Source organism: Microtus ochrogaster, linkage group LG4 (genome assembly GCF_000317375.1).
Source record: "Microtus ochrogaster isolate Prairie Vole_2 linkage group LG4, MicOch1.0, whole genome shotgun sequence".
NCBI lineage: Eukaryota > Metazoa > Chordata > Mammalia > Rodentia > Cricetidae > Microtus > Microtus ochrogaster.
In genome coordinates this window covers 60,534,077-60,550,311 of record NC_022030.1, presented here as the reverse complement: position 1 = coordinate 60,550,311, position 16,235 = coordinate 60,534,077, and the positions used below count along the sequence as shown (strand labels likewise).

Genomic DNA, 16,235 nt, shown 5'->3' with positions numbered 1-16,235 from the left:
GATTATTGCATTGGCAGAGAGGGTTGTCGGCCAAGGAAAAATACTTAACAACAAGCTCCACCTGTCCCTGCTTTCTTCCCTCTTTTTCTGAAGAGGCAAGCAGGTCTCTGTCTCTCTCTTCCCTTTACCCTTTACTCAATAAACTCCTCACTTAAGCTCTGTCTGCAGACCGTGAGGCCTCTGGCTCTCAACCTGCCAAGGTCTCTTGCTCACAGAATCGCCTGGGCTCTCAGTGGTCGTGGTTTGAACCCACCCGTGGCTTGGTCCATTTCGCGCAGGAATCATTGCATCGCCTGCCTCTACCTCCTGAGTGCAGCGATTAAAGGTATGTGCCACCACCTACCATTGCCCAATATCCACGGGTCTGGCGCAGATTTTTGTTTGAGGTAGGCTGTCCTGGAACTATGTAGACCAGGCCTTTCTCTGTCCTAGAGGACTGAGATTGAAGCCGGCCTGAAGCATATTTTTTTAAGATTTATTTATTTTTATATACATTGGTGTATTGCCTGCTTGTGTGTCAGTGTGAAGGTGTCCTCAGATCCTCTGGAGCTGGAGTTACAGACAGTTGTGAGCTGCCATGTGGGTGCTGGGCATTGAACCTGGGTCCTTTGGAAGAATAGCCAGTGCTCTTAACTCCTGAGCCATCTCTCCAGTCCCTGAAGCATATTTTTACAGCATCAAATAAAAGACATTTTAAAAAATTAGGAGCAGGAAGAGTGCCTCTAAGTCCATTGGCCACGTGGTGTAATCTACACCTCTAACTACCCGAAAGCCCTAGTGCCTGCAGCAGGCAGGTCGGGTCATTTACATTCCGTCACGGTGCAGGGCATAGGCACCTCGCACTAGTACTGCTGACCCTGAAGTGCCCAAATGAATGAAAACAATCCGGTTGGCCGCGCGCCAGACCTGGGACACAGACACTGACACCGTGACCAATCAGGGAAGAGCTTGGCCCTCCCTCAGGTCGTGCCCCCCGCCAATGAGCGACGGCCGCCCAGTCTGGCCCGCGCGCTCGACTGTCTGCGCACGGGGCTGCCAATAAAGTTCTCCGCGGCTTTGAATTTTTTTTTTTCTTAAAGAGCCCGCTACGCTCACGGCGCAGGCCCCGCCCCGCCACTTCCGGTGCCGCCGCCGGGAGCCGGTGCGGCTGTGAAGGCTGGAGCTTCTTGCTGCCGCCGCTCGTCGGGCATGGTGTTGGATGCCGGCCCGCCTCGCCTGACTCGCGGTGCTCAGGTGAGCCGGTCGCGCGGGCAGAGCTGCGACCGCGGCTCCTCTCGCCGGGCGCCTGGCGGGGGCCGCGAGGTCGGCGGCTGACGGGAAGCTCTGGGCGGGCAGCGAGCCCCCGCGGCTCTGCGGGCCGGGGCGGACCCCGTGCCGCCGCCGGCAAGGTCACGGTGCCGAACTCAGGCCCCACCGGGAGCCCGAGGCCGCGCCGGGCAGGCCGCTGCTCCCGGAGGGAGGCGGACGCGGCTGGCGACCGCGGCAGCGGGGAGGAGGGGCGGCCGGTCCCGCCTGGTCCGGTTCGGTCCTTGACCCGGTTCCGCGGTGTGTTGTCTCGGGTGTGGCCTTCTCTCTGGCGGGCTCAGTTTCCTCTGTCTCGGGTGGGCACTGGACCCGCCCATCGGCCCTGCCGGTGGGTCAGAGAGGGCTTCGCTTGGCCTGTAGGTAGAAATCGGCTCTCCATGGGTACCTTGGTAGGGCTAGATAGTGAAGGGAAGAAGGGCATCCCACGACCTGGTTGTCAGGTTAAGCAGAGGTTCCAGAAATGAGCAGGGTGGTGCTGTACAGTGAGGCGGCTGGTGGGCCTGCTGCCCGGGCTTCCTAGCTGGTGGGGCAGGAGCTCGGTAGTGGGAGAGAGACTCGGTAAATGAAGAGCGCTACTAGTAATGGGGGAGCTTCAGGAACCTCACCTGGCCGGAACTACCAGGCATTCGGTATCCGAGATCAGAGATGGGCTCCAGAGGTGCTCAGTCAATAAATCTGGTAGGCGAGAGACCCCTGGGCACTGGCATGCAATGCTGCACGGTACTGGGGTGTGGATCTTTTGATCTCCTCGTCTGTCCTTAGGCTGGGGAGGTTAAATAAGTGTCCTAGTGACCTGTAGTTCTCACTTAAATGCCTGCATTGGGACTTGGATTGGAACGGTCAGTGAGGAGTTAGCCTCACCTTGAGCTGACTAGCCCCCGCGCAGGTGACAGGGGCCTGATTTCACCAGAGCACGTGCAAATGCTGAGTAAACAGGACTTGATGAGGCTGGTAAATAACAGGCTGGAGTCTTCTTTGGTGGAGAGCCTGAAAGCCGGTCCCACCCAGAGGAGGAACTAACCAGGCTCATTACAACTTGTGGAATTTGGAGACCGAGCACGCTGTTCAGAATAGCTGGTCTGTTCCCAGAATACTGCCTTAGTCAGAGTGGGATTTTTCGAGAAACGGGAAGTTTGGCTAAAACTCGGGTTTTACCCAGAGGTGCGACGTATTGAGGAGGGAAAGAATTCCGGGGCCACTGCAGGTAGTCTGCCAGCCTTTAGGTGGTATGAGTGATTGTTCTTGTTTTAACTTTCTGATTATGGGAAGATTTCTGAATTGAGCCTGGTTGTTCTCCCTGTGGCATGTGAAAGTGATACAGATGCTAGAAAAATTGGTGGCTGCTCTAGTCTTATGGGCCTTAGACTATCAGAAAGCATGCTGTGTTATCTACCCTGCACGGCCTTGGCACGGGTTTTATTATAAGTCTACAGTGACTGAGGATTACAGCTTGCAGAGCAGAGCATACCCACCCTCTGCCTCAGAGAAGGCCTCCGTGTAGCAGAGGGGTATGGAAGCGTCAAGCACGGTAGCCCTGTGTGGGGAAGGCCTGCCTCTTGCCAGGCCTCTGAGCAGTGGAGCTCCTCCATGTGGGGTGGCTTGTGCCCTGGCTTCATTTTCCACAAGTCTCTTGTGACCACTAGGGGACTGCCTACTAAACTATTGATTGCTGCTTTTAGTTTTCCCTTTTCACCATTGGCCTTACTGACACCTAGGTGAGGATCTGCTGATCCACACGGGGTGCTTCCCGCACCCTCCCTCTCACCCCCAGGGGTAGGTAGGCCTATAATCCTGACATTGTCAGGCACCCCTAATGTCCCCAGGGCTGAGCACATCGCTGTAGTGATTTCACTTGTATTTTAATAACTAAAGCTTGCCTGAAGATCAGAGAGTAAAACAGCTGCAGTGGTAGCGCACACCTTTAGTCCCAGTAGCCACACTAGTTTGTCATAGAAACCGGGCAGTGCACGCCTTTAATCCCAGCCCTAGAGAGAAATATAAGATGGGAGGAGACAGCTCACAAACACAGGCTCTTTTTGAGATTCCTGGAGGCAGGATTGCCATTTTCAGACTGAAGTTGAGGTTAGATCCAGTGGGTGGCTGTTTTGCTTTTCTGACCTTCAGATTGAACCCCAATTTCTGTCTCTGAGTTTTTATTAAGACAAAAGGGTGTCTTTTAATAAATAAGACTTGCCTGAGGATCAGAAAAGTAAAACAACCACACTGGCGAGCCTTGTTGATCAGACAGCAATGGCATACACCTTTAATCCCAGTAGCCACACTAGTTTGCCATAGAAACCAGGCGATAGTGGTGCACACCTTTAATCCCAGGGTCATAAAACAGGAGGAGACAGCTCTCAGGCTCAGTCTCATTCTGAGATTCCTGGAGTCAGTATCTCCATTTTCTGACTAAGGCTGAGGTAAGAGTCAGTGGCCAGCTGTTTTGCTTTTCTGGTTTTCAGGTTGAACCCTAGTTTCTTTCTCTTGAGTTATTATTAATCTTGCTTCACATAGTGGTAGACTTGGACATGGCCAGGGTGGCGAACACTATCTCATGACCCTGTTTAAGAAATTCCTGACAAGTTCATTCCAACTGGGGGCCAAGGCAGCAAAGCATTGCTATGTTCAGCTGTTTGGTAGCTTGTCTGCTGAATGAAGCCTCCCTGGGGGAAGTGACTTAGCGGTTGAGCCATAGCTCTATGCCTGAAGTAAAAACTTGAAGATGCCTGTGTTCATAGTAGGCTCATCTCTTCATGTAGATAACCCTGAGAAGGCATTGTAGAGTGGGGCTGAAGAAACTGGTGCTAATGTGCTTTCAGATGTCTGCCAGCTCTGTTGAGGTGTGGCTGAACTGCCCCTTCACTTCATGATTGATCAGTGTGTAAACCTGACACCATGTCCACACTTAGCACATCTTCCGGAGGTTACTGTGGTGAGTGCTTCTTGTAGCTTAGTGACTTGGACACTCACCCTCCACACCTGTTGTTCCAGGGTCCATGTGGGCATGCACCTGTGGGGGGGGAAGATAGCGTGAGAACGAGCAACCTGTGTTAGGAATCTTTCCCAGATTTCAATGCTATGAGTTCATGCATACTAACATGCAATAAAAGAATTGTTTGGTGCATTTAGACAAATACTACTTTTTGTTTTAGTATTTTTATTTATTTTGCTTGTTGGTACATAATATCCCTTCGTAGCTCAGGCTAACCTTCAACTGATAATCTTCCTGCCTCAGCCTCCCAAATAGTGTTGTTATAGGAATGTGCCCCATACCCAGTGTGACCAGTCCTCACTATGGCAGGGCATGTACAGTTTGGAAGATCGTATTCACTGTCTTGTTTTTGTGATATGTGGTACAAAATGCATTCTGACCATCACTAGGGATGCACAAAAGATGGCATGAGAAACTAGGCAAAAGACCTGGGTTTGAGGGGTTTTTTTGAAATACCAGAGAAGAGATGAACATCCTTTTTTTTCAGGGTCTTAGCTTTTCATCTGGAAAACTTTAGATCCTTTTTGATAGAAAAATTATCAAACCAGTATTGAAAAGAAGTAATTTTAAAATAAGAAAGGAAGTTAGGCAAATTGAACTGTTTGCTTAGTCTTGCTAGAGTCCCTCTCTGAATGAGGAATTCTGACTGGTGGAAGTGTGTGATAGAAACAGAAGGCAGACTCTGGAGGCAGGACTTGCTGACATCTTAGTGTGAATTGTGCTCTGGGTGAAGCCTTCACACAGGTTCAACAGTTAGAGCACATAAAGCCTCTTATAAGGAATGCTGGTCATGGCAATGGGGAGAGGAGTGCATGGGAAGTGCCTCTACCTTCTGCCCAACAATTCTGTTGCTCCAGTGCTGCTTTTAGAATAAACAATTGAAGGCTTAGGGAGTGGGTGGCAGTTCTTTCATCATTTATGCAGGCAGTCGGGAGCATTACCTCACCTGCCTTTGGATTTTGCTGTCCTTCACAGGGAGTTTGCAGCAGGAGAACCTGAAAGTCACAGGGGCTGGAAGCAGCCACTGAAGACAGTCCAGTTTGGGGTATTATAATTTTCACTTCATGTTGACATTGCAAAGCAGTAAATGCAACAGTCCTTTGAAGGCTCTGTACACTTCCCTCTAAGGGAGAAGGAAAGCAAAGCATCAGATGTCACTTCTGCCCTAGAGACTTCTGCTCCCAGGCTACACCTGGATCCCATTGCCACGGGGACAGTTACTTCATTTGACACAGTGGGGTTAGTGAATGAGTGCCAGCTGGGGAGCTTGGAGATGGGTGGGGCTAGGTTGTGATTGAACTCTCTGCCTAGTGAGATGAAACTCGTGGCTTCCCTAAACTTACAAAGAATCACATGGCTTATTCAGATTTATTGTGAAGGAATCCAGTTTTGTTAATCTGTAGAAATTTTCTGCACATTTTAGAGAAAATAAACACCTGCCTATCTCTCCTGTCTGGTTGTTGTCTGGAGACATGGTCCTTACTTAGCCCTACTCTTGCCTGTCTTCCAGAAGAAAGGTGGCAGTAATGCTAACGCTGGCAAGCAAGCTGAAGCGGGATGATGGTCTCAAAGGATCCCGGACATCTGCCTCCACATCTGACTCTACTCGACGGGTCTCTGTGAGAGACAAGTTGCTTGTAAAAGGTAAATCATCCTCCATGGAAGCTGGCTTTATACCCTGGAACAAAGCAAAGCTTGCCCAGAGGCTCTTTGAGGATGGATATAAAGTAGCCTGTTAAATGGAAATATGTCTTTAAAATGATTTGAACACATGAGTATCAGGTATGCTTTTAATCCCAGGACTCTGGAGGAAGAGGCAGGTAGATCTTTGAGTTTAAGGCCAACCTGGTCTATAAAATGAGTTTCAAGACAGCCAGAGTTGTATGGAGAGACCCTGTTCCAAAAAAATAAAAATAAAATGAAATTGTCACTTACAGAGGCAGGATTTATACCAGACAAAGGATAGGATTTTGATCGCAAGGAGATGGTGTTAGAACTGTGGTGTCTGACACACCAGGAATATTCTTTGTTGGCGTTGCTGCTGTGCCATGGAAAGAAGAGACAGTAGAAGTTGGCAGGCCTGAGGCATGTGGGTGCTGCTGGTACTTTCCTCTACTGTCCTCTTTCCTGTGGAATGCACAGCAGTTTCCACCCTGGAACAGGTAATGTCTTGAGATCCTTTCCTGGTTCATAGAGCACAGCCTAAATAGTCTTGTGAAAAAGCTGGTGTCTTCACACAATTATCATCGTGCACCTGCACACCAACACACACAAGTACTGTATTAACTGGTAATAATGCATATTGTAATTTTGTTATTAGAATTCACAGAATTGTTATTAAAATTGTGTCCTAAGGTTATAGTCGCTGTCCATGTTTGTAAAGGAAAACTGTATGATAAAGGGTTTCCTTTTGTGTGTGTGTGTGGGGGGTATCCGTATAGCTTGCATGTTCCTGTGTGCATGGGAGGGGCAAGGAGTTGTGCACTTATGGAGGTGCTGAGGTTGAAGGCCGTGGGTTTGTGCAGGTTTAACAGAGCCTGGACTTAAATCTTGAATTAGCTTAAATCATGACCAGCTACGGGTGATTGGTTAAAAATGTTTTAAAAGTAAAAATGTTTACATCTCATTCTTGTCTCTAAGTCTGGAACAACCTAGATTGCAAGTAAGGTGTCCTGGGGCACCTTACTTACTTGGGTGAGCCTGATGACATTTGACTTTTCAGAACCCTCGAGGTTCCATCTGTAGAGGCAGCCCAGAGACGGGAGAGCCAGGTTGAGGAGTCTGGGGGTGTAGTTGCAGTACAAGCAGAGTTTCTTATTGCAGTAAAGAAGTGTTGACTTACCTTCTGAGATTAAACTGTCCCTTCTTCACATTGCCACCATCATGGTTAATAGCAGTTGTAGTACACCAAGCACTTGAGGCCAGACCCTGATTGTGCTGTTATAGCAAGATTCTATATTCCTTGTAGACAATAGGAGCATCTTTCTCATGATCTGGAGTCTGGAAGACTAAGGTTAAGAAAGCAGTGTTGGGCTCACTGATAAAGGCACTTGTCTCAATGTACCAGGCCCTGAGTTCCATCCCCACTGTCACCAAAAGAAGAAAAAGAAAAGAAAAAAAAAAAGCAAGTATTGGTTTCTGGTGAGGATTCTTCTCAGCTTCCAACTGAGGTTGTAACCAGGTTGCTATATCCTAGGAAGGAAGGACACTGGTTTAAATGGCACTAAATCATTTATGTGAATAGAGTCGTCATAACTTATTCACTGCAAGACACCACCTCTTAATACTGCTACATTGTGGATTAGGTTTTAATATGAATTTTGGGCACCTCCGGACCATAGCAGGTATTGTGAGTCAAACCATAGCTAGTACTTTAGGGATAATTGCCAGGATGGTGCTTCATTTTTCACCTGAAGAGCTGAGATTTAGGCTAAGAAGTCTGCAATAGTTGCAGCAGGATGGCCAGACCCACATATTAGGGGTGAGGCAGGCTCTAGGATAACAAATTAAACACTGTGGTTCAAAGAGCAGAAATGCAAGTTAACATTGAGAAAAGAGAGTGTTGACAGTCTCCACCCATCCTGTGTCTAGAGACTCACCTGGGAGTTTTCAAATACCTCTAGGGTGATCATAGTGAAAAACCTTTCCAGACAAAAATCCCATTAGGACTTTGAAAGTGTCTGAGTTTAGCAAGATTGCTCTAATTGGGATTGTTGTCCTAGGTCATAAAGTGGAATTCTGTGAAGATGTCTTTCATGAGTATGGACAGGTCCTAGGAAACTGTGATTGTGTCTAGGACTTGATACTAAGTATCTGGCAACTAAAACTGCATTGAGACAATACAGTAGAGGGAAGTGAAGAAAGCAGGCTGAGGGATAGTCACACTTGAAGGAGAATGTCCCAGTATAGTCTTTGCTCAGTTCTTAGAGCTGTCACCAGGCTGGCAAAAGGTCAGGTGGGGGCTGTCTTGGAAGGTATGTAGCCTTTGGCAACAGTCTGTACAGCCATAAAATCTGGAACAAAGGCCATATGTCCGTAGCCGCAGTGAGAGGGCGCCTGGGCAGTGTATCACAGAAGACTGTCCTACACTACACTGGCTTCCCAAAGAGCCAAGAGAAAGATTGTAGAAACTAACAGGACAAAAATAGGTGCTTTTTTAGAAAGGGGAGGGACTCATGGGGTCCTGCCACTTACTGGTAAACTATAGGCTGGGTGTCCACTTCTGCCCTCCTTGAGCCCACCAGGCATCTTAGAGCATCTTAGGGATAATGTATCTATGTGTGATTGGGCTCTCACCACCCACCAAGACCCCCTCGTGCCCCTGTGCTAATGTGGCTCCTGATGGGGAGAGAGGTCCCCAACTCTGTTCCCAGTGCTAGCCTTCTATTCTAATCTCTGGTGAGTGGGTCAGGGTTCAACTTGCCACATTGCCAAGGTTGTCACAGCCTTTGACAGCATGTGAATCTGCGGGGTAACCTAACAAGGAGTCCTGCTAACAATTGACTAGGGGGGCAGCTATCTAAGCACACATCGCCTTATGTGTTCTGTTGAAGGGTAAACACCTGTGAGGCTGTTCAGGGAACCTGGATAGCTGTCACAAGTATATCAAACAGCCTAAGGGGGCAAGAGGGCCCGTTGAAGCCATAGATAGGCACTCAGCTTGTTATTTTCTGTGCTCATGTCAAAAGTAGGTGGTATGAAATCCAGAGCTACATTCTTAGCAATACTAGGCCTTTGTTAGAGGAACTGTTTTTTCAGAGTTGTAGCTTGCATTTTAGAGTGGCTCTAGAACACCTTTGGTGATTAAGTTAGCTATATCTGTGCTCTCTAGGGCCTGAGACCCATGTCCTGGGAATGAAGGGCTCAGCTTCCTATACTTGCTGAAGTCTGAAACTGAAACTCAGTTCTGCTAAGAAGCATGTGCGTCTGACTGGACTGGCTGTTTATCTTAACTTAGGCCGCTATAACAAACCACTGCAGATTGTGTAACATAAGCCACACATTTCTCATAGTTCTAGAGGCTGATTTGATACCCAAGATCAAGTCTTAGTGAGGTCTTCTTGGTTTGTAAACAAATGGCTCCTTGCTTGTGTCCTCACCCAGCAGAGAAATGAAGGAGGTGCCTGGGGAGAATGCTTCTACTGAGGACACTGACCTCATGTGGGAGGTCTGCCAAGACGGCCTAATGACTTCCAAGTGCCACTTCATTAGAGCATGGAGCTTCAGTATATGGAGGGAAAAGGGACACAAATTTAGGCCACAGTATCTTTGGGATTCTTCCTCGGTCACAGGCCACATGAGGAGAAAAGTTCTCAATATCTCAAGATATTCACATACAGAAGGGGCCCTACAAGTGTGTTTACATGCACCACATGAAGGTAGCAGATCTTGGAGGATACAACTAGAGTTCAATGTTGTGAGCTGCCCAGTGCAAGAGAAGGTGAGTGTGTGAGGTGTGGGGGCCATTGTGGTAACTGTGAATTTTGTAATCTGGTTATGATCATACTTCCAGGGGACTCCGGTTTGCTCCTTACATAGAGAGGAAAAGAATTTAATTTCTCAGAAGGAAGTTGTGCAGCCACTGAGTTACGTAAGATGCTAGTTGCCTCTCAGAAATGCTAAGCCACCTAGCAAAAGAGGTGTTGTTACCTTGTTAAAAGCACTGCAGATTTGAAGGGGTGTTTTATCTTCTGCACTGGCCTAGACAAAGTGGCCAGGCGTCTTTATTGAAATCCTATGTCCCAAGGATTCTATTCCTTTACCTGCTCTGACAGGTGGGACAGAGAATTCCTGATATGGTCAGGAGATCGTGTTTGGGGCTCTCTTCAGCCCTCTTATTTTCTTGGGTGAGTTACACTGAACATGATGAAATAAGCAGAACCTTAAATTTGTTGATGTCATGTAAAATTAGAACTTTTTACTAAGTTTGTATAATGATATTAGATCATCTTTTTATGGGCAGTGGTCTAAAAGCAGTCTGAATGACTTGACCTCAAGATTCATATATTCAGATCTAAACATTTGGGTGATATTAGGAGAAGAATTATTTTTGGAGGTAATTCATGGAGGTGGAGTTGCTACAAATGGAGATCCTTTCCTACCATTTGCACATACAACAAGAATATACTATCTATCAGGGCCCTGAGCCCTCACCGGATTCAGAATCTGCTGCTGCTTTTGGTCTTGGCAGCCAACTTTCAGAATTATGAAAAATAAGTGTCTGTTTACAAACCACCCACGCATAAGATATTTTTGTTATAAAACAGACCAAGAGTTAGAGAACAACACTAATTTAGGAACCTGGGCCTACTTAGTATTTTTAATAGTACTGGAATGATTGAGGACTGGGGCATCCAGTATTTTAGAATCCCTATAGCTACTGGATTGTGGGGATAATATATAGAACTCAGATTATTTAAAAAATCGCTAAATCCTTTACACAGCAGTCTTTACAGACTAATAATGGACAGCTATTTGAGAAGATCAATGTTATGGAGAGAGATAACATCAATTTGACAAAATTATCTGAAAGGATTTGTGCTGTTGAATTTAATAATCAGAATCTGAAAAGTTATGATAAATTAATGTATAAGATATCTCTCCAGGAAGGTAACATGCACACAATCAAAATTATGTCCAAGGATGAGACATTGTCTTTATTGGACAAGATTCATACCTTGGAATCCTCAGTGGACATTAGAACAGAACACTGGACAGGAGATTTGGACTCTAAAAAAGACAGTAGTAAAAAGATACCCCTGGATGACTTACATAGGGTTTCAACTGCATATTCAGTAATTTCCTCAGAAAGACCATCTGGCACAAAGTACCCTAAGGTAGTCAAAGAAAATGCATGGGAACCAATACATATGAGCGATCTAAAAGAAATAACACAAGCAATAGTTTCTTATTGACTACATTCATCTTTTGTCTGGAAAATGGTGAAAAACGTGAGCTTCAAGCACTCAGGCTACCTTAAATGATGAACTTCAGTTAATCTCAGTGGTCCTAGAAGAGGGACCTCGGCTGCTTTGGAAGTGTTATTGGAGAGAAGAGGCAAAATTTTTAGAGCAACAGAGGAAAGCAAAAAGATTTGAGACTTCCCAAGATCAAATTCTTGGTGAGGGTCATTACTCTGATCCTCAGGAACAGGCTCACTATGACGAATGCACCCTGTCCCTATATAGCACAGCAGCTTTAGATGCTTGATACAGGATTCAGTAACTAAGAAAGAGGATTGAGTCATATATTAGGGTTAAACAGGGCCAGAGAGAACCCTTTAGTGACTTCTTACAAAGATTAACTGAGGCTGTACAAGTAGGAATGACAGACCCTGGAGGTAGACGTGTAGTAATTGAATCTTTGGCTTTTGAAAATGCCAACTTAGAATGTAAGACGATCCTTTGGCCTTTAAAGGTTATATCCGCACCCATAGATGAATGGATCTTGTATACAATGGATGTTGAACTATTTGACTATAGTATTGAAGCTTGGGTAGGAGAAGCAATTTCCAGTGGTAATGATATGGAGACATCAAAATGCCAAATGTTTTAATTGTGGTAGAATGGCATATCTACGAAGGGACTGTAGACAATGAATTTCTAGAATCATGTCTCTAGGAATGGCAAGAATAGGAGGACTCAGCCTCCTGGTATATGTAGGAAATGTGGCAAAGACTGACATTAGGCTAATAAATGTAGGTAGACAAGAGACAGACAAGATCACCTGATACCACTGGGAAATTCCTTTAGGGGCCTCTCGCAGGCCCCCATGTCAAACAAGGTCCAGTCATTCCCAGCCACCGTGGAGAACATGTCTCACCAGGAAAATTAAACAATCCAGTGCCTACTGTAAAAAAAAAAAAAAAATACTGTTCTAGATGATAGAATAGACATGGAGGATAAATCAAAAACTCCAATAGGAAATAGGAAACGTATATTTTGGCAGACTTCTATAAAATGATCAAAGACCAAAGCTGCTAGTGCGTATAAGTGACACATTGTAATTGAAGGATTACTAGACATGGGTGCAGACACAAGTGTCATTACTCCAGAATCTTGGCATCCAGATTGGCCTCTTCAAGAGGCAGATATTCAATTCCTGGGAATTGGAATCCTATCTCAAGTGAAAAAAAAAAAAAAAGCACTAGGTGGGTTAAATACATAGGGCCAGAAGGACAGAAAGGAAGGCTGAGGCCATATGAAGCTGATATAGCAGTGAATTAATGGGGTCATGACCTATTGCAGCAATGGAATGCCCAGGTTAACATTCCTGCAGTCCCCAAAACTCATATTTCTGGGAAGGATATTATAAGATATTATAAACAAAGGTCACCAACCATTCAGGCTGTACAAGAACACAAAGCAACAAGCAAACCTTCAGAGGTACTACTGGCCTTGCCTTTAAAATGGTTAACTGAGAAACCCATGTGGGTTAAACAATGGCCTTTAATGGAAGACAAACTTTAGAACAGCTGGTACAGGAGCAACTAGATGCTTACCATATTATAGAATCAACCAGCCCTTAGAATTCTCCTGTCCCCTGGACCCAGTAATACCACTCTTGGGAATATACCCAAGAGAGGCCTTATCATACAACAAAAGTTTATGCTCTACTATGTTCATAGCAGCATTGTTTGTAATTGCCAGAACCTGGAAACAACCTAGATGCCCTTCAATGGAAGAATGGATGAAGAAAGTATGGAATATATACATATTAGAGTACTACTCAGCAGTAAAAAACAAGGGCTTCTTGAATTTTGCATGCAAATGGATGGAAATAGAAAACACTATCCTGAGTGAGGTAAGCCAGACCCAAAAAGAGGAGCATGGGATGTTCTCACTCATATTTGGTTTCTAGCCATAAACAAAGGGCATTGAGCCTATAATTAGTGATCCTAGAGAAGCTAAATAAGGAGAACCCAAGGAAAAACATATGGGCATCCTCCTGAATATTAACCGTCGGGCGATGAAGGGAGACAGAGACAGGGACCCACATTGGAGCACCAGACAGAAATCTCAAGGTCCAAATCGGGAGCGGAGGGAGAGAGAGCACGAGCAAGGAACTCAGGACCGCGAGGGGTGCACCCACACACTGAGACAATGGGGATGTTCTATTTGGAACTCACCAAGGCCAGCTGGCCTGGGTCTGAAAGAGCCTGGGATAGGGCCAGACTCCCTGAACATAGCGGACAGTGAGGACTACTGAGAACTCAAGAACAATGGCAGTGGGTTTCTGATCCTGCTGGCTTTCTGGGAGACTAGGCAGTTTGGATGCTCGCCTTGCTGGACCTGGATGGAGTTGGGGGTTCCTTGGACTTCCCACAGGGCAGGGAACCCTGATTACTCTTCGGGCGGAAGAGGGAGGGGGACTTGATTGGGGGAGGGGGGAAATGGGAGGTGGTGGCGGGGAGGAGACAGAGATCTTTAATAAATAAATTAAAAAACAGAATTCTCCTGTGTTTGTTGTTAAAATGAAATCTGGAAAATGGAGAATGGTGACAGATCTAAGAGCTGTCAAAAAGGTTATTCAACCTAAGGGCCGTTTACAATCTGGAATTCCTCTGCCTTCTCTATTACCAAAAGGATAGCCTCTTGTAGTTATTGTTTTAAAAGACTTCTTTTTTCTTCACTATACTTTTACAAGAAAAGTACATAGAAAAATTTGCTTTCACAATGCCTACGCAGCCTACTAGGAGATACTGGTGGACTGTCTTCCCACAGGGAATGTTCAGTCATCGCACCCTGTGCCAATACTTTGTAAATCGGCCATTGGAAATAATATGCAAGCAGTTTCCTAAGTCTATAATTTACCATTACATGGACGATATTTTGTTATCGGAGTCAGATGCAGATACTTTAAAAAGAATGTTTGAAGAAGTAAAGAAAATTTTGCCTAAATGGTGATTATAGATTGCCCTGAAAAAAATACAAAGAGGAGATTCTGTCACTTACCCAGGTTACAAAATAGGTTTACAGAAAATCAGAACACAAAAGGCACAAATCGGGAGAGACCAATTGCATACTCTTAATGACTTTCAAACGTTGTTAGGAGACATTTACAGTCTACGACTTACTGTTGGGATAACATCTGATCTAATAGTTCACTTAAGCAAAATCTTAGATGGTGACAAAGACTTAAATAGTTTCAGAGAATTAACAGCTAAAGCAGAAAAAGAATTTATGGTTGTTGTAGAGAAATTACAGGAGGCACATGTAGATGGAATGAATCCAAATCTTAATTGTATTATAATCATACTGCCTTCCAGAATTTCCCCTACAGGAATTTTAATGCAGAGGGAAGATATTTTTGATTGGATTGTTTTACTGCATAAACCAAGTAAAAAATTAAAAACTTATGTGGAAAAAGTCTCTGAATTAACTATAAAAGGAAAATTGAGACTTGGTCAACTCACAGGTATAGACCAAGCAGGGATTATATAGTTTTTTTTACTGCTGGTGAAGACAATGAACCATGGCAAAGAGTTCGTGCTATTTTTGGGGGGTGGGGATTAATAGCAATTATCACCAAAGTGATAGAATTAACCTTATAAAGAAAAATACTTAAATTCTTTCTCATATTGTACGTGATGCACCAATAACTGGAGCCTGTACATTTTATACTGATGCAAATAACCCATAAAGGCAGGTTACAAATCAGAAAAATTAAGTAAAGTAGAACAAATTTATAATTCTATCCAAAAGGCAGACTTACTTGCTATTCTCATAGTACATAACCAAGGGATTTTAAAGAACCTCTCAATAGAGTTACTGATTTGCAATATGCAAAAAAGAGTTATCTTATATATTGAAACTGATGAATTTATTCCAGGTGATACAGAATTGACTTCATTATTCATTCAGGTTCGAGACATAATCAGGAATAGAATTTTGTCCCATATACATAACACACATCTGATCCCATACAGGTCTGCCAGGTCCTCTAGCACATGGTAATGCAGAAATTAATCAATTATTGATTGGAAGTGTGCTGAAGACCTCAAAATTTTATAAGAAATATGTCATTAGCAAAGGTTTAAAGAAAGAGATTTCTATTACATGGCAAGAAGCTAAGGAGATTATAAAGAGATGTCCTACTTGCTTTTTCTATAACCAAACACCATTACCTGCAGGGAGTAACCCAAAGGGTACTCAAAGGAATGAGATCTGGCAGATGGATGTGTTCCATTTTACAGAATTTGGAAAGTTAACATATGTACATCACACCATTGACACTTATTCAGGTTTTCAATGGGCAATTGCTTTGAGCTCAGAAAAGGCCGATTTGGGTAATCACACATTTATTAGAAGTTATGGCCATCATGGGTATACCTACACAAATAAAGACAGACAATGGTTCGTCATATGTATCTAAGAAAATGGAATAGGTTTTTTTTTTTTTGCTATTATAATATAAAGCATATTACAAGTATACTAACAATGCTACAGGTCAGGCAGTTATAGAAAGATCAAATTGAACTATAAAAGATATGCTAAACAAACAGCAAGGGATGGAAAATATTCTCAGAAGTAGATTGCATAATCCCTTATTAACCTTGAGTTTTCTTATTGCTAATGAAAAAGGAACTGTGGCAGCAGAGAGATTCGATAATAGAAAAAAAATGTCTGAATTAAATCAGCTGGTGTATTTCAAGAATGTGTTGACCTCACAATGGAAAACAGGAGATGTGCTTCATTGGGGAACAAGTTTCACTCTTGTTTCCACAGGAGAAGAAAAGCTATGGATACCATCAAAATCATTAAAGATTTGGTTTGAGAAAGAAAAACCTCTTGACAGAGGGTAAAAGGGTCGCTTGTTGGTTCCTGGCCTCCCATCTACTCAGCCCTGAAATACAGAAACTATATTAATTATATCGCTGTTTGGTCCATTAGCTCTAATTTTTTATTGGCTAACTCTTACATATTAATTTAACCCATCT

The 16,235-nt window shown here is 44.4% G+C and overlaps 1 protein-coding gene across 3 annotated transcripts in view; it reads left to right on the top strand.

Annotated features, from left to right (window-relative positions):
- Positions 1–1,121: 1,121 nt before the first annotated feature.
- Positions 1,122–16,235, top strand: part of Ube2f (ubiquitin conjugating enzyme E2 F (putative)) — a 55,143-nt gene continuing 40,029 nt past the window's right edge. For 2 of the 3 annotated variants that reach the window (XR_003378176.1, XM_005361692.2), the window contains exons 1-2: positions 1,122–1,233; positions 5,808–5,941. Coding sequence is in view for 2 of the 3 variants with exons in the window: in XM_005361692.2 (XP_005361749.1) it covers positions 5,824–5,941 (118 nt within the window). In the remaining variant the exon portion in view is untranslated. The remainder of the gene's footprint in view (positions 1,234–5,807; positions 5,942–16,235) is intronic. The other variant, XM_026786179.1, reaches the window with a different exon arrangement.